Below are 19,013 nucleotides of genomic sequence, written 5' to 3'. Positions count from 1 at the left end.
ATTTGCCTCAGTAATAGTGAGGGAATAATAGGTATACAGTATTTACCGGTTCTTTGCTGCCAGTGTAGATGCTATTTGATTAATTTCTTGTACTATTTGTTAAATGTTATGAATAATACCTCAGTAAATGTATGCAGTACTGTAAGTTTTTTAACTTTTGTCATCCTGCCTCACATTTGCCATGTTTTTTATTTACTTCAGAATCTTTATGCAAAGGCAAAATTGGGATAAGAATTTATCCAAAAAGAATAATGATGGTGATGGATTATAATACTTAAAATTAAAAAAAAAAAATCCATGATTCCACAATGATACTCCAAAAGCATAAAGAAAGAAAAAAAAGAACAGAGGAAAAAAAGGAGGAAAAAAGGAAGAAAGGAAAGAGGGAAGGAGAGAAGTAAAAGAGGGGTAGGGAAGATTTCCTTTCAGTAAAAAAGGTAAAAAATGTAGAAAGGATGATAGGGTAGAAAATTTGCACTTTACCACTCCCAATAAAATAATTGATTTAGGCAAGGGTTATAAATGGATGCTAAAATCATTATCTAAAATGATCACCTCACAGATTACTTATTGATTACAAAGGCAAGCATTGCTTGTACCTTTACAATGGAGGGATCTGGCAGACACCGTCTTAACCAACTGATCAAATTTAGCATCACCAGTTTGAAACAACCTCTTGTTACGTTCAGCTCAATGTGATATAATAAAAAGGACACTGTATAGGGAATTCCCTGGCAGTCCAGTAGGACGCCGCACTCTTATTGCTGAGGGCCCAGGTTCAATCCTTGGTCGGAGAAATAAGATCCCAGGAGCTGCCAAAACAACATCAAGAAAACACAGTATTATCTTGTGTTCTTGTTCAAAGTTCTGAATCTAATTATGAGAAAATACTCTAATCCTTGACTTGTTAGAATGTTCCAGGGACATAAATGGTGGTAGAATGGTTATTATTTGATAAAATTATTGAGTATACCAAAAGACCCTTGAAGATCATTAATTATTCTGCTTTAGAAATGAGAAGACTGAGGTAAGAAGGAAAGACCTCTGACTTAGTTCACATAGCCAGATATTAGCAAAGTGGAACCAAGTTTTCTCAGCTCCAGCCCAATCCAGTGTTTTTTCTAATGTATTAGTAGCATATGCCTGTATTGACTGTTGACTCTAGAAATTGTATGATTATATGATAAAGGATTTTGTTCTTTCAAATATTGATTGATATTGAATATTAACTAATTATAATAACACAACCATAAAATTTGTAAGTAGAAGTTACCTCTTTTAATGGCAATAGCAAGGGTAAATCTGGAAAGTAATTTGGGAAACATAATTATTATTTAGAGTGGGCTTGCAACCTATATATAGAAATTTCCTAATGGAATATTATGTAAATATATTGTTACAGATACCAGAATCTGAGGTTTGTCAACTTTAACATAATCTTTTGGAAAAGCTTTATATATGTTTAGTTCTTTTGTAACTCCATAGCTAAATGTTTCTTTAATTTTGAAGGGGAAAGAATTTGTTCAACTTACTTCATATTTTTGATTTGCAACTTGTAGGATGCCTAGGAGTTTTTATGTCAAGGATTTTAAGAAAGTTTAGATCAATAACACTTTTTTTAGCTTCTTTTTTTTAAAAAAAACCAAAGAGTTATATGACCACATTAGGGAAAATTTCAGAAATCAGTAAGAGAATAAAATCAGTCAGTTTTACTATCTAATGCAAGCATAGCATATATTTGAAAAATCCAGGTCTCCTTTCTTTATGTATCTCTAAAAATAGATAATTCTGTGTGTGTATATACAAAATTTTGTGAGTTTTTCCTATGAAACAAAATGGAATGGATCTGAGTCTGTAGATACCTTTGTGACTGTTGATATATATATTGCCAATTTACTTTTTAAAAAATTGATATTAATTGCATGATTGATATGGCTGATTTTTTAAAATGTGATTTCTTTTGCTGTCCACAGCAAGATGAAGTAACATCAAATGAACTAAAGGCCTTTAGGGAAAGCAGTGTACTAGCAACAGATCACAGGAAAGACTTATCCAGAAGGTACTGAATTTGTATACTTCACTGATTTGTATACGTCATTCAATATAGACACCTTTGAACACTGTGTCTTAATCTCATTTAATCTGCAGTCTTCTTATGACATTGGCATCATTGTCACCATTGCCATTTTACAGAAAAAGAGATGAAGTATAGGTCAGGTCAGTTCAGTTCAGTTGCTCAGTCGTGTCCAGTTCTTTGCGACCCCATGGACTGCAGCACGCCAGGCTTCCCTGTCCATCACCAACTCCCAGAGTTTGCTCAAACTCATGTCCATAGAATCGGTGATGCCATCCAACCATCTCATCCTCTGTTGTCCCCTTCTCCTCCTGCCTTGAGTCTTTCCCAGCATCAGGGTTCTTTTCTAGTGAGTCAGTTCTTTGCATCAGGTGGCCAAAGTATTGGAGCTTCAGCGTCAGCATCAGTCCTTCCAATGAATATTCAGGACTGATTTCCTTTAGGATGGACTGGCTGGATCTCCTTGTATTCCCAGGGACTTTCAAGAGTCTTCTCCAACACCACAGTTCAAAAGCATCAATTCTCCGGCATTCAGCTTTCTTTATAGTCCAGCTCTCACATCCATACATGGCTACTGGAAAACCATAGCTTTGACTAGACAAACTTTTGTCGGCAAAGTAATGTCTCTGCTTTTTAATATGCTGTCTAGGTTGGTCATAGCTTTTCTTCCAAGGAGCAAGAATCTTTTAATTTCATGGCTGCAGTCGCCATCTGCAGTGATTTTGGAGCCCCTGAAAATAAAGTCTGTCACTGTTTCCATTGTTTCCCCATCTATTTGCCATGAAGGATGGGACTGGATGCCGTGATCTTAGTTTTCTGAATGTTGAGTTTTAAGTCAACATTTTCACTCTCCTCTTTCACTTTCATCAAGAGACTTTAGTTCTTCACTTTTCTGCCATAAGGGTGGTGTCAACTGTATATCTGAGCTTACTGATATTTCTTCTGGCAATCTTGATTCCAGCTTGTGCTTCCTCCAGCCTGGCATTCCTCATGATATACTCTATAAGTTAACTAAACAGAGTGACAATATTCAGCCTTAACGTACATTTCCAATTTGGAACCAGTCTGTTGTTTCATGTCTGGTTCTAGCTGTTACTTCTTGACCTGCAGATACATCTTTCAGGAGGCAGGTCAGGTGGTCTGGTATTCCCGTCTCTTGAAGAATTTTCCACAGTTTTTTGTGATCCACACAGTCAAAGGCTTTGGTGTAGTCAATAAAGCAGATGTTTTTCTGGAACTCTCTTGCTTTTTCGATGATCCAGCGGATGTTGGCAATTTGAACTCTGGTTCCTCTGCCTTTTCTAAATCCAGCTTGAACATCTGGAAGTTCATGGTTCATGTACTGTTGAAGCCTGACTTGGAGAATTTTGAGCATTACTTTGCTAGCATGTGAGATGAGTGCAGTTGTGTGATAGTTTGAGCATTCTTTGGCATTGCCTTTCTTTGGGATTGGAATGAAAAGTGACCTTTTCCAGTCCTGTGGCCACTGCTGAGTTTTCCATATTTGCTGGCATATTGAGCCCTCATAGCTCAGTTTTAAAAGAATCCACCTGCAATGCAGGAGACCCCGGTTCGATTCTTGGGCTTGGAAGATCCTCTGGAGAAGGGATAGGCTACCCATTCCAGTGTTCTTGGGCTTCCCTTGTGGCTCAGCTGGTAAAGAACCCACCTGCAATGCGGGAGACCTGGGTTCGATCCCTGGTTAGGAAGATCCCCTGGAGAAGGGAAAGGCTACCCACTCCAGTATTCTGGCCTGGAGAATTCCAGGGACAGTCCATGGAGTCTCAAAGAGTCGGACATGACTGAGCGACTTTCACTCACTCACTCACTGAGTGCAGCACTTTCACAGCATCATCTTTTAGGATTTGAAATAACGCAACTGGAATTCCATCACCTCCACTGGCTTTGCTTATAGTGATGTTTCCTAAGGCTCACTTGACTTCACATTCCAGGATGTCTGGCTCTAGGTGAGTGATCACACCATCATGGTTATCTGGGTCGTTAAGATCTTTTTTATATACTTCTTCTGTGTATTGGTGCCACCTCTTCTTAATATCTTCTGCTTTTGTTAGGGCCATACCATTTCTGTCCTTTATTGTGCCCTTCTTTGCATGAAATGTTCCCTTGGGATCTCTAATTTTCTTGAAGAAATCTCTAGTCTTTTCCATTCTATTCTTTTCCTCTAATTTATCATTTATCACTAAGGAAGGCTTTCTTATCTCTCCTTGCTATTCTTTGGAATTCTGCATTCAAATGGGTATATCTTTCCTTTTCCCCCTTTCCTTTTGCTTCCTTAGACAACCATTTTGCCTTTTTGCAGTTCTTTTTCTTGGGGATGATCTTGATCGCTGCCTCATGTGCAATGTCATGAACCTCTGTTCATCGTTCTTCAGGCACTCTGTCTCTCACATCTAATCCCTTGAATCTGTTTGTCACTTCCACTGTATAAGATTTAGGTCATACCTGAATGGTCTAGTGGTTTTCCCTGCTTTCTTTCATTTAGGTCTGAATTTTGCAATTTTGAATTCATGGTCTGAGCAACATTCAGCTTCTGGTCTTGTTTTTGCTGACTATGTAGAGCTTCTCCATTTTCACGTGCAAAGAATATAATCAATCTGATTTTGGTGTTGACCATCTGGTGATGTCCATGTGTAGAGTCTTCTCTTGTGTTGTTGGAAGAGGGTGTTTGCTATGGCAAGTACGTTGTCTTTGCACAACTCTTTTAGCCTTTGCCCTGCTTCATTTTGTACTCCAAGACCAAACTTGCCTGATACTCCAGGTATCTCTTGATTTTCTACTTTTGCATTCCTGAAATGAAAAGGACATCTTTTTTGGGTATTCGTTCTGAAGGTCTTATAGGTCTGCATAGAACCATTCCACTTCAGCTTCTTCAGCATTAGTGGTTGGGGCATAGACTTGGATTACTGTGATATTGAATGGTTTGCCTTGGAAATGAACAGAGATCATTCTGTCGTTTTGGAGATTGCATCCAAGTACTGCATTTTGGACTCTTTCATTGGCTAGGATGGCTACTCCATTTCTTCTAAGGGATTCTTGCCCACAGTAGTAGATATAATGGTCATCTGAGTTGAATTCACCCATTCCAGTCCATTTTAGTTCGCTGATTCCTAGAATGTCAGTATTCACTCTTACCATCTCCTGTTTGACCACTTCCAATTTACCTTGATTCATGGACCTAACATTCCAGGTTCCTATGCAATATTGTTCTTTACAGCATCGGACTTTACTTCCATCACTAGTCACATTCACAACTGGGTGTTGTTTTTGCTTTGGCTCTGTCTCTTCATTCTTTCTGGAGTTATTTCTCCACTGTTCTTCAGTAGCCTATTGGGCACCTACCGACCTGGGGAGTTCATCTTTCAGTGTCCTATCTTTTTGCCTTTTCATACTGTTCCTGGGGTTCATGAGGCAAGAGTACTGAAGTGGTTTGCCATTCCCTTCTCCAGTGGACCACATTTTTTCAGAACTCTCCACCATGACCCATCCGTATAGGGTGGCCCTACACAGCATGGCTTATACTTTTAATGAGTTAGACAGGGCTTTGGTCCATATGATCAGTTTGATTAGTTTTCTGTGATTGTGGTTTTCATTCTGTCTGCCCTCTGATGGATAAGGATAAGGGGCTTATGGGAGCTTCCTAATGGGAGAGACTGACTGAGGGGGAAACTGGGTCCTGTTCTGATGGGCACGACTGTGTTCCCTCCTTGGGTATGGCTAAGCCCTCTTGGAGGAGGTCACCATTAACCCCACCACAGAATGGCCAGAACTTACACAGGACTGGGAAACAGACTCTTGGAGGGCACAAACAAAACTTTGAGCACACACTAGGACCCAGGAGAAAGGAGCAGTGACCCCACAAGAGACTGACCCAGACTTGCCTGTGAGTGTCGTGGCATCTCTGGTGGAGGCATGGGTCAGTGGTGGCGTGCGGTAGGGTCGGGGGCACTGAGTGCGGTGGTGCATGCACGACCCTTCTGAAAGAGGTCACTGTTATCCTCATCACCTCCACCATAGACTGGCCTCAGGTCAAACAACAGGGAGGGAACACAAGTGTAGGTAGATGAAGTTATTTCCCCAAAGTCACACAAACTTTTATTAAATGGGGAGAAGCAGGATTTTAACTGGGTCAGTCTAATTCCAGAACCCGTGCATTTAACCATATTATGCTAGCCTAGCCTTACAGAAAAGAAACAGGATTTTTTTGATTACTGTGATATTATTTTTAATATATATAATAATAATAAGGAAATAAACTAAATATTAGTAATGTTATTAGGATTGGAGGATTAGAAAGAGGATTTCCCTCTTTCTTTTACACATTGTTTATAATGTGGCTACTTTGGCTTAAGAAATTAAAGTTATATTTTAGAAGACAAACAAACATGGACTTGGTGTTGTGTTAGGGCTAATCTGTGAGATGAACCCTTGTTTCAGGCTTATTCATTATCTAGTCCCAATACTATATTTTCCACTTCAGTGGCTTCTAGATGTTCATAGGAAGTATTAACTATTGAAAGTATGGGATTTAGCTGCTGAAATAAAATGATCTTTCTTCAATATAAAAATTAGTGAGTTTAATTTATATAGTGTAGTTTTTTTACCTGCAAGTTTTTTTTTCCCATAATTTTTTCTTGTTCCTTTTGTACCTCCTATATGGTTTTCCTTAATTTGATATACATTGTTACCTGATTTAGCACAAAGTTGTGTATTAATTTTAGTGAACTATTGCCTCATGGTCCTGTGACTTATAGATAATCCACCACTTAAGTTTGAATATCCATGTTCTAGATCTTTGTATTAAAAAGCAGAGACATTACTTTGCCAACAAAGGTCCGTCTAGTCAAGGCTGTGGTTTTTCCAGTAGTCATGTATGGATGTGAGAGCTGGACTATAAAGAAAACTGAACACTGAAGAACTGATGCTTTTGAACTGTGATGTTGGAGAAGACTCTTGAGAGTCCCTTGGACTGCAAGGAGATCCAACCAGTCCATCCTAAAGGAAATCAGTCCTGAATGTTCATTGGAAGGACTGATGCTGAAGCTGAAGCTCCAGTACTTTGGCCCCCTGATGCAAAGAGCTGACTCATTTGAAAAGACCCTGATGCTGGGAAAGATTGAGGGCAGGAGAAGATGGACACGACAGAGGATGAAATGGTTGGATGGCATTACCAACTTGATGGACATGGGTTTGGCTAGACTGTGAGAGTTGGTGATGGAGAGAGAGGCCTGGTGTGCTGCAGTTCATGGGGTTGGACATGACTGAGTGACTGAACTGAACTGAACTGAATCTCTATTCATAGAACTCCTTTGAACTTGTTATGCTTTTTGAGATAAGAAACTGGTAAGGTTAGGAAGAAAAATGAAATTGAAAAGGTGAGACCATGAAGATATTAAGGAATTAGTAAAGGAGGGAATAGTTATCCCAAGCGTCCTTGTAAGAGAAGAATGGGAAAAGGAAATTTTTTATTTTATTTTTTTCAGTTTTATTTATTTATTTTCTTTACAATATTGTATTGGTTTTGCCATACATTGACATGAGTCTGCCATGGGTGTACATGTGTTCCCCATCCTGAACCCCCCTCCCACCTCCCTCCCCATCCCATCCCTCTGGTTCGTCCCCTGAACCAGCCCTGAACACCCTGTATCATGCATTGAACCTGGACTGGTGATTCGTTTCACATATGATAATTTACATGTTTCAATGCCATTCTCCCATATCATCCTGCCCTCGCCCTCTCCCACAGAGTCCAAAAGACTGTTCTAGACATCTGTGTCTCTTTTGCTGTCTCGCATACAGGTTGTTGTTACCATCTTTCTAAATTCCATATATATGCATTAGTATACTGTATTGGTGTTTTTCTTTCTGGCTTACTTCACTCTGTATAATAGGCTTGTTTTATCCACCTCATTAGAACTGATTGAAATGTATTCTTTTTAATGACTGAGTAATATTCCATCGTGTATATGTACCACAGTTTTCTTATCCATTCGTCTGCTGATGGACATCTAGGTTGCCTCCATGTCCTGGCTATTATAAAGTGCTGTGATGAACGTTGGGGTACATGTGTCTCTTTCAATTCTGGTTTCCTTGGTGTGTATGCCCAGCAGTGGGATTGCTGGGTCGTATGGCAGTTCTGTTTCCAGTTTTTTAAGGGATCTCCACTCTGTTCTCCATAGTGGCTGTACTAGTTTGCATTCCCACCAACAGTGTAAGAGGGTTCCCTTTTCTCCACACCCTCTCCAGCATTTATGCTTGCAGACTTTTGGATCGCAGCCATTCTGACTGGTGTGAATTGGTACCTCATTGTGGTTTTGATTTCCGTTTCTCTGATAATGAGTGATGTTGAGCATCTTTTCATGTGTTTGTTAGCCATCTCTATGTCTTCTTTGGAGAAATGTCTGTCTAGTTCTTTGGCCCACTTTTTGATTGGGTCATTTATTTTTCTGGAATTGAGCTGCAGGAGTTGCTTGTGTATTTTTGAGAGTAATTCTTTGTCTGTTGCTTCATTTGCTATTATTTTCTCCCATTCTGAAGGCTGTCTTTTCACCTTGCTTATAGTTTCCTTTGTTGTGCAGAAGCTTTTAAATTTAATTAGGTCCCATTTGTTTATTTTTGCTTTTATTTCCAATATTCTGGGAGCTGGGTCATAGAGGATCCTGCTGTGGTTTATGTTGGAGAGTGTTTTGCCTATGTTCTCCTCTAGGAGTTTAATAGTTTCTGGTCTTAAGTTTAGATCTTTAATCCATTTTGAGTTTATTTTTGTGTATGGTGTTAGAAAGTGTTCTAGTTTCATTCTTTTACAAGTGGTGAACAGCTTTCCCAGCACCACTTGTTAAAGAGATTGTCTTTTCTCCATTGTATATTCTTGCCTCCTTTGTTGAAGATAAGGTGTCCGTAGGTGCATGGATTTATCTCTGGGCTTTCTATTTTGTTCCATTGATCTATATTTCTGTCTTTGTGCCAGTACCATACTGTCTTCATGACTGTGGCTTTGTAGTAGAGCCTGAAGTCAGGCAGGTTGATTCTTCCAGTCCCATTCTTCTTTCTCAAGACTGCTTTGGCTATTTGTGTTTTTTCGTATTTCCATACAAATTGTGAAATTATTTGTTCTAGTTCTCTGAAAAATACTCTTGGTAGCTTGATAGGGATTGCATTGAATCTATAGATTGCTTTGGGTAGCATACTCATTTTCACTATATTGATCTGATCCATGGACATGGTATATTTCTCCCTCTATTTGTGTCATCTTTGATTTCTTTCAGCAGTGTTTTATACTTTTCAATGTATAAGTCTTTTGTTTCTTTAGGTAGATATATTCCTAAGTATTTTATTCTTTTCATTGCAATGGTGAATGGAATTGTTTCCTTAGTTTCTCTTTCTGTTTTCTAATTGTTAGTGTATAGGAATGCAAGGGATTTCTGTGTATTGATTTTATATCCTGCAACTTTACTATATTCACTGATTAGCTCTAGTAATTTTCTGATGGAGTCTTTAGGATTTTCTATGTAGAGGATCATGTCATCTGCAGACAGTGAGAGTTTTACCTCTTCTTTTCCAATCTGGATTCCTTTTATTTCTTTTTCTGCTCTGATTGCTGTGGCCAAAACTTCCAAAACTATGTTGAATAGTAGTGGTGAGAGTGGGCACCCTTGTCTTGTTTCTGACTTTAGGGGAAATGCTTTCAGTTTTTCACCATTGAGGATAATGTTTGCTGTGGGTTTATCATATATAGCTTTTATTATGTTGAGGTATGTTCCTTCTATTCCTGCTTTCTAAAAGGTCTTTTATCATAAGTAGATGTTGAATTTTATCAAAGGGTTTCTCTGCATCTATTGAGATAATCATATGCTTTTTATCTTTCAATTTGTTAATGTGGTGTATTATGTTGATTGATTTGTGGATATTGAAGAATCTTTGCATCCCTGGGATAAAGCCCACTTGGTCGTGATGTATGATCTTTTTAATATGTTGTTGGATTCTGTTTGCTAGAATTTTATTAAGGATTTTTTCATCTATGTTCATCAGTGATATTGGCCTGTAGTTTTCTTTTTTTTTGGCGTCTTTGTCAGGTTTTGGTATTAGGGTGATGGTGGCCTCATAGAATGAGTTTGGAAGTTTACCTTCCTCTGCAATTTTCTGGAAAAGTTTGAGTAGGATAGTTGTTAGCTTTTCTCTAAATTTTTGGTAGACTTCAGCTGTGAAGCCATCTGGTCCTGGGCTTTTGTTTGTTGGAAGATTTCTGATTACAGTTTCAATTTATGTGCTTGTGATGAGTCTGTTAAGATTTTCTATTTCTTCCTGGTTCAGTTTTGGAAAGTTGTACTTTTCTAAGAATTTGTCCATTTCTTCCAAGTTGTCCATTTTATTGGCATATAGTTGCTGATAATAGTCTCTTATGATCCTTTGTATTTCTGTGTTGTCTGTTGTGATCTCTCCATTTTCATTTCTAATTTTGTTGATTTGATTTTTCTCCCTTTGTTTCTTGATGAGTCTGGCTAGTGGTCTGTCAATTTTATTTATCCTCTCAAAGAACCAGCTTTTGCCTTTGTTGAATTTTGCTATGGTCTCTTTTGTTTCTTTTGCATTTATTTCTGCCCTAATGTTTAAGATTTCTTTCCTTCTACTAACCCTGGGGTTCTTCATTTCTTCCTCTTCAAGTTGCTTTAGGTATAGAGTTAGGTTATTTGACTTTTTTCTTGTTTCTTGAGGTAAGCCTGTATTGCTATGAACCTTCCCCTTAGCACTGCTTTTACAGTGTCCCATAGGTTTTGGGTTGTTGTGTTTTCATTTCTATGCATATTTTGATTTCTTCTGTGATTTGTTGGTTATTCAGCAGCGTGTTGTTCAGCCTCCATACGTTGGAATTTTTAATAGTTTTTCTCTTGTAATTGACATATTATCTTACTGCATTGTCGTCAGAAAAGGTGATTGGAGTGATTTCATTTTTCTTGAATTTACCAAGGCTAGATTTATGGCCCAGGATGTGATCTATCCTGGAGAAGGTTCTGTGTATGCTTGAGAAAAAGGTGAAATTTGTTGTTTTGGGGTGAAATGTCCTATAGATATCAATTAGGTCTAACTGGTCTATTGTATCATTTAAAGTTTGTGTTTCCTTGTTAATTTTCTGTTTAGTTGATCTATCCATAGGTGTGAGTGGGGTATTAAAGTCTCTCACTATTATTGTGTTATTGTTAATTTCCCCTTTCATACTTGTTAGCATTTGTCTTACATATTGGGGTGCTCCTATGTTGGGTGCATATATATCTTTAATTGTTATATCTTCTTCTTGGATTGATCCTTTGATCATTATGTAGCATCCATCTTTGTCTGTTTTTACAGCCTTTGTTTTAAAGTCTATTTTATCTGATATGAGTATTGCTACTCCTGTTTTCTTTTGGTCTCTATTTGCATGGAATATCTTTTTCCAGCCCTTCACTTTCAGTCTGTATGTGTCCCTTGTTTTGAGGTGGGTCTCTTCTAGACAACATATATAGGGGTCTTGTTTTTGTATCCTTTCAGCCAGTCTTTGTCTTTTGGTTGGGGCATTCAACCCATTTACATTTAGGGTAATTATTGATAAGTAAGATCCCATTGCCATTTACTTTATTGTTTTGGGTTTGAGTTTATACACCCTTTCTGTATTTCCTGTCTAGAGAAATCCTTTAGCATTTGTTGGAGAGCTGGTTTGATGGTGCTAAATTCTCTCAGCTTTTGCTTGTCTGTAAAGCTTTTGATTTCTCCTTCATATTTGAGTGAGATCCTTGCTGGGTACAGTAATCTGGGCTGTAGGTTATTTTCTTTCATCACTTTAAGTATGTCTTGCCATTCCTTCTGGCCTGGAGTTCCTATTGAAAAATCAACTGTTATCCTTATGGGAATCCCCTTGTGTGTTATTTGTTGGTTTTCCCTTGCTGCTTTTAATATTTGTTCTTTGTGTTTGATCTTTGTTAATTTGATTAATATGTGTCTTTGGGTGTTTTGCCTTGGGTTTATCCTGTTTGAGACTCTCTGGGTTTCTTGGACTTGGGTGGCTATTTCCTTCCCCATTTTAGGGAAGTTTTCAACTATTATCTCCTCAAGTATTTTCTCATGGTCTTTCATTTTGTCTTCTTCTGGGACTCCTATGATTTGAATGTTGGGGCATTTAACATTGTCCCAGAGGTCTCTGAGGTTGTCCTCATTTCTTCTAATATTTTTTTCTTTTTTCCTCTCTGTTTCATTTATTTCTACCATTCTATCTTCTACCTCTTCTTTTCACAGCTATTTGTAAGGCCTCCCCAGAAAGCCATTTTGCTTTTTTGCTTTTCTTCTCCTTGGGGATGGTCTTGATCCCTGTCTCCTGTACAATGTCACAAATCTCTGTCCATAGTTCATCAGACACTCTATCTATCAGATCTAGTCCCTTAAATCTATTTCTCCCTTCCACTGTATAATCATAAGTGGTTTGATTTAGGTCATATCTGAGTGGTCTAGTGGTTTTCCCTACTGTCTTCAATTTAACTCTGAATTTGGCAATAAGGAATTCCTGATCTGAGCCACAGTCAGCTCCTGGTCTTGTTTTTCTGACTGTATAGAGCTTCTCCATCTTTGGCTGCAAAGAATATAATCAGTCTGATTTTGGTGTTGACCATCTGGTGATGTCCATGTGTAGGGTCTTCTCGTGTTGTTGGAAGAGGGTGTTTGCTATGACCAGTGCGTTCTCTTGGCAAAACTCTTTGCCCTGCTTCATTCTGTATTCGAAGGCCAAATTTGCCAGGTACCCCAGGTGTATCTTGACTTCCTACTTCTGCATTCCAGTCCCCTATAATGAAAAGGACATCTTTTTTGGGTGTTAGTTTTACAAGGTCTTGTAGGTCTTCATAGAACCATTCAACTTCAGCTTGTTCAGCATTACTGGTTGGGGCATAGACTTGGATTACTGTGATACTGAATGGTTTGCCTTGGAAATGAACAGAGATCATTCTGTCTTTTCTGAGGTTGCTTCCAAGTACTGCATTTCAGACTCTTTTGATGACCATGATGGCTACTCCATTTATGCTAAGGGATTCCTGCCTGCAGTAGTAGATATAATGGTCATCTGAGTTAAATCCACCCATTCCAGTCCATTTTAGTTCACTGATTCTTAGAATGTTGACATTCACCCTTGCCATCTCTTGTTTGACCACTTCCAATTTGTCTTGATTCATGGACCTAACATTCCAGGTTCCTATGCAATATTGCTCTTTATAGCATCGGACCTTGCTTTTATCACCAGTCACATCCACAACTGGATATTGATTTTGCTTTGGCTCCATCCCTTCATTCTTTCTGGAGTTATTTCTCCACTGATCTCCAGTAGCATATTGGGCACCTACCCACCCAGGGAGTTCATCTTTAAGTGACCTATCATTTTGCCTTTTCATACTGTTCATGGGGTTCTCAAGGCAAGAATACTGAAGTGTTTTGCTATTCTTTTCTCCAGTGGATCACATTCTGTCAGTAAAAGAAATGCAAAAAAGCTAAATGGCATCTGCGGAGGCCTTACAAATAGCTGTGAAAAGAAGAGAATCATAAAGCAAAGGAGAAAAGGAAAGATATAACCATCTGAATGCAGAGTTCCAAAGAATAGCAAGAAGAGATAAGAAAGCCTTCCTCAGCAATCAATGCAAAGAAATAGAGGAAAACAATAGAATGGGAAAGACTAGGGATCTCTTCAAGAAAATTAGAGATACCAAGGGAACATTTCATGTAAAGATGGCTCGATAAAGGACAGAAATGGTATGGACCTAACAGAAGCAGAAGATATTAAGAAGAGGGGCCAAGAATACACAGAAGAACTGTACAAAAAAGAGCTTCACTACCAAGATAATCACAATGGTGTGATCACTCACCTAGAGCCAGACATCCTGGAATGTGAAGAAGTCAAGTGGGCCTTAGAAAGCATCACTACAAAGAAAGCTAGTGGAGGTGATGGAATTCCAGTTGAGCTCTTTCAAATCCTGAAAGTCGATGCTGTGAAAGTGCTGCACTGAATATGCCAGCACATTTGGAAAACTGGGCAGTGGCCGCAGGACTGGAAAAGGTCAGTTTTCATTCTAATCCCAAAGAAAGGCAATGCCAAAGAATGCTCAAACTACTGCACAATTGCACTCATCTCACATGCTAGTAAAGTAATGCTCAAAATCTGCAAGCCAGGCTTCAGCAATACATGAACTGTGAACTTCGAGATGTTCAAGCTGGTTTTAGAAAAGGCAGAGGAACCAGAGATCAAATTGCCAACATCCGCTGGATCATGGAAAAAGGCAAGAGAGTACCAGAAAAACATCTATTTCTGCTTTGTTGACTGTGCCAAAGGCTTTGACTGTGTGGATCACAATAAACTGTGGAAAATTCTAAAAGTGATGGGAGTACCAGACCACCTGACCTGCCTCTTGAGAAACCTATATGCAGGTCAGGAAGCAACAGTTAGAACTGGACATGGAACAGCAGACTGGTTCCAAATATGAAAAAGAGTACGTCAAGGCTGTATATTGTCACTCTGCTTTTTAACTGATATGCAGAGTACATCATGAGAAATGCTGGACTGGAAGAAACACAAGCTGGAATCAAGATTGCTGGGAGAAATATCAATAACCTCAGATATGCAGATGACACCACCCTTATGGCAGAAAGTGAAGAGGAGCTAAAAAGCCTCTTGATGAAAGTGAAAGAGGAGAGTAAAAAAGTTGGCTTAAAGCTCAATATTCAGAAAACGAAGATCATGGCATCTGGTCCCATCGCTTCATGGGAAATAGATGGGGAATCAGTGGAAACAGTGTCAGACTTTATTTTTTGGGGCTCCAAAATCACTCTAGATGGTGATTGCAGCCATGAAATTAAAAGACGCTTACTCCTTGGAAGGAAAGTCATGACCAACCTAGATAGCATATTGAAAAGCAGAGCTACTACATTGCCAACAAAGGTCCATCTAGTCAAGGCTATGGTTTTTCCAGTGGTCATGTATGGATGTGAAAGTTGGACTGTGAAGAAAGCTGAGCGCCAAAGAATTGATGCTTTTGAACTGTGGTGTTGGAGAAGACTCTTGAGAGTCCCTTGGACTGCAAGGAGATCCAACCATTCCAATCTAAAGGAGATCAGTCCTGGGATTTCTATGGAAGGACTGATGTTGAAGCTGAAACTCCAGTCCTTTGGCCACCTCATGCGAAGAGTTGACTGATTGGTTAAGAGTCTAATGCTGGGAGGGATTGGAGGCAGGAGGAGAAGGGGACGACTGAGGATGAGATGGCTGGATGGCATCACGGACTTGATGGGTGTGAATCTGAGTGAACTCCGGGAAATGGTGATGGACAGGGAGGCCTGGCATGCTGCGATTCATGGGGTTGCAAAGAGTCGGGCACAACTGAGTGACTGAACTGAACTGGTCTTCTACCTCACTTATCCTGTCTTCTGCCTCCGTTATTCTACAGTTGGTTCCCTCCAGAGTATTTTTGATCTTATTTATTGCATTATTCATTATATATTGACTCTTTTTTATTTCTTATAGGTCCTTGTTAAACCTTTTTTGCATCTTCTCTATCCTTGTCTCCAGGTTATTTATCTGTAACTCTAATTTGTTTTCAAGATTTTGGATCATTTTCACTATCATTATTTGGAATTCTTTATCAGGTAGATTCCCTATCTGTTGCTCTTTTGTTTGGTTTGGTGGACATTTATCCTGTTCCTTTACCTGCTGGGTATTCCTCTGCCTTTTCATCTTGTTTATATTGCCATGTTTGGGGTTTAGTTCAGTTCAGTTCAGTTCAGTTGCTCAGTCTTGTCTGACTCTTGGCAACCCCATGAATCGCAGCATGCCAGGCCTCCCTGTCCATCACCAACTTCTGGAGTTCACTCAGATTCACATCCATTGTGTCTTGATGCCATCTAGCCATCTCATCCTCTGTCGTCCCCTTCTCCTCCTGCCCCCAATCCCTCCCAACATCAAAGTCTTTTCCAATGAGTTTGGGGTAGCCTTTCTGTATTCTGGCACTTTGTGGTTCCTCTTTACTGTGGAGGTTCCTTACTGTGTGTGGGGCTGCATGGGTGGCTTGTCAAGGTTTCCTGGTTAGGGAGGCTTGTGTTGCTGTTCTCCTGGGTGGAGCTGGATTTCTTCTCTCTGGAGTGCAATTAGGTGTCCAGTAATGAGTTTTGAGATATCAGCAGGTTTGGTGTGACTTTGTGCAGCCTGTATATTGAAACTCAGGGCTATGTTCCTGTGTTGCTGGAGAATTTGAGTGGTATGTATTGCTCTGGAACTTGTTGGCCCTTGGGTGTTACTTGGTTTCAGTGTAGGTACTGAGGCATTTGATGAGCTCCTATTGACTAATGTTCCCTAGATTCAGGAATTCTCTGGTGTTCTCAAGATTTGGACTTAAGCTTCCTGCCTCTGGTTTTCAGTATTATTCTCACAGTAGCCTCAAGACTTCTCCATCTATATAGCACTGATGATAAAACATCTAGATTAATGATGAAAAGTTTCTCCACAGTGAGGGACACCTGGAGAGGTACACAGAGTTACACAGAGAAGAGAAGAGGGAGGAGGGAGATAGAGGTGACCAAGAGGAGAAGAGGGGGAATCAAAAGAGGAGAGAGTGAGCTAGCCAGTAATCACTTCCCTATGTGCTCTCCACAGTCTGGACCACTCAGAGATGTTCATGGAGTTACAGAGAGAAGAGAAGAGGGAGGAAGGAGACAGAGGTGGCCAGGAGGATAAAAGGGGGAATCAGCAGGAGAGAGACAGATCCAGCCAGTAATCAGTTCCCTAAGTGTTCGCCACAGTCCAGAACACACAAAGAGATTCACTGAGTTGGGTAAAGAAGAAAAGGTGGGGGGAGGGGAGGGGCAGATAGAAGCGACCTGGTGGAGAAAAAGGAGAGTCAAAAGGGGGAGAGAGCAGTCAGGCCAGTGATCTCGCTCTCACGTAAAAATGGGTACTGAAGATCTGATTCTTAAAGGTTAAAAGTTGATAACAAATACCAAAAAGCAAAGATTAAAAATCTAGAGTAGAGGTTAGATTCTCAAAAATACAATATTAAACGAAAACAAAACAAAACAAAACAACAAAAAAAACCAAAGTCACAAAAATTATGAAATATGTATACGAAGTTTGCTTTAAAAATAGGGTCTTTTTTTTTTTTTTTTTTTTACAAGGTAATAGTAGGTTATAAGGAGAAGGAAATGGCAACCCACTCCAGTGTTCTTGCCTGGAGAATCCCAGGGATGGGGGAGCCTGGTGGGCTGCCGTCTATGGGCTCGCACAGTGTCAGAAATGACTGAAGTGACTTAGCAGCAGCAGCAGCAGCAGCAGCAGGGTATAAAAATGAAAATTAAAGGAGTAATAGGGGACTTAAAAGTAAAAAAAAATTTTTTTTAATTTAAAAAATGATAATAGTAAAAATATATCTAGGACATTCTCTGGAGCCGTTCTGGACAGTGTGGGGTCAGTTCATTTTCCGTTAGTTCCATGGTCCAGCTTGTACTTCTCAAGGTCTGTAGGCCCCTTCCTATGTAGTCAGTGCTAACTACAGTGTTTTAATCTGTTGCACCTGTCACTTCCAAAGCAGTTCCCTCTGTTTATTTTAGCTTCTTCTGTTTGCTGGTCTCTGCACTGTCTAATTTCTGCCCTGACACAAGGCGGGGCGGTGATGGTCACTTTTTTTAGGCTCACTTGTTCAGTCGTGCTGTGGGGAGGGAGGAACACTGCAAACAAATATCACTGGTGTGTGCTCACAGTGCTTCAGTCACACTGGGTTTGACCCCGCTCATGGCATGTGTGCTTTCCCAGTCTACACTGCTCAGGCTCTAGGTTGCTCTGCCGGGAACTGTCTGATGCTGGCCCTGGGTTACATGGCACTCCCCAGGTCTGAGCTGCTCAGGTTCAGGTTCTCAGATACTCCACAAAGGCGCAGACTTGGTTGGGCCTGCGTTACGTGCCCGTCCCAGTTCTGAGCAGCTCAGGTGACTGTGTGCTTGGCGAGCACAGTCGCTCCCAGTTGAAGGCTGCGACTTATCACCTCCCCTGTCCCAGCCACTTGGTTTTCTGGGTGTACAACAGGCGTGCCTTCTCAGGTGTGCTGTGTGTCTCTTCTGGGGAGCTGATCTCTGGCTGTGACCCTCCTGGCGGATGTTGACCATCCAGAATCCCAAGAAGTCTTGGTTAGCAGTGAAGTCTGCTTGCAATTTGGTATAGGATGCCTCTCTGGGGCCATGATTGCCCCCTTCTGGGTGTGGCTGCCCTCACCTCTCTGTATCCGGTGGGGGATGGGCCGGTCCACAGCCCTCTAGCTCTGCTCAGTCCTTTGTTCTGTGAGTGGGCCTGGCGTTGTCTTAGTTTAAGGCTTTTCACAGGGATAGCTATTTCACAGTCTGGGTTACTGTCTCAAGCTAGTTCCCTCAGATTGCCCTCGGGGTACTCAGGCCTAGTCCTTACCCAAAGCAATGAGCCCACACCTCCCTGTCCAGCCCCCGCTTGCTAGTGGGGGAAGCCAATGTCTGGGGTGCTGCTCCACTGGGAGTTGCTGTTAGGCACCATAATCTGTAGTTTTTAATTATTTATTTATTTTTCCTCCTGGTTATTTTGATCTCTGAGATTCCAAGGCTCGCCACAGACCCACTGGAGAGAGTGTTTCCTGGTGTTTGGAAACTTCTCTCTTTTTAAAGACTCCCTTCCTGGGACGGATCTCTGTCCCTACCCCTTTTGTCTCTCTTTTTATCTTTTATATTTTGTCCTACCTCCTTTCGAAGACAATGGGCTGCCTTTCTGGGTGCCTGATGTCCTCTGCCAGCATTCAGAAGTTGTTTTGTGGAATTCACTCTGCATTCAAATGTTCTTTTGATGAATTTGTTGGGGAGAAAGTGGTCTCCCCATCCTATTCCTCTAGCATCTTAGGATGGCCTCTGGGAA

At 40.3% G+C, this 19,013-nt stretch overlaps 1 protein-coding gene across 1 annotated transcript in view; it reads left to right on the top strand.

Annotated features, from left to right (window-relative positions):
* Window positions 1-19,013, top strand: part of TERB2 (telomere repeat binding bouquet formation protein 2) — a 39,303-nt gene that overhangs the window by 3,407 nt on the left and 16,883 nt on the right. Inside the window, exon 5 of the mRNA XM_068991610.1 lies at window positions 1,974-2,059. Within this exon, the coding sequence (XP_068847711.1) occupies window positions 1,974-2,059 (86 nt within the window). The remainder of the gene's footprint in view (window positions 1-1,973; window positions 2,060-19,013) is intronic.

Source organism: Capricornis sumatraensis, chromosome 2 (genome assembly GCF_032405125.1).
Source record: "Capricornis sumatraensis isolate serow.1 chromosome 2, serow.2, whole genome shotgun sequence".
Lineage (NCBI taxonomy): Eukaryota > Metazoa > Chordata > Mammalia > Artiodactyla > Bovidae > Capricornis > Capricornis sumatraensis.
The sequence above is the reverse complement of the archived record's forward strand: the minus strand, read 5'-3'. Positions and strand labels throughout refer to the sequence as shown.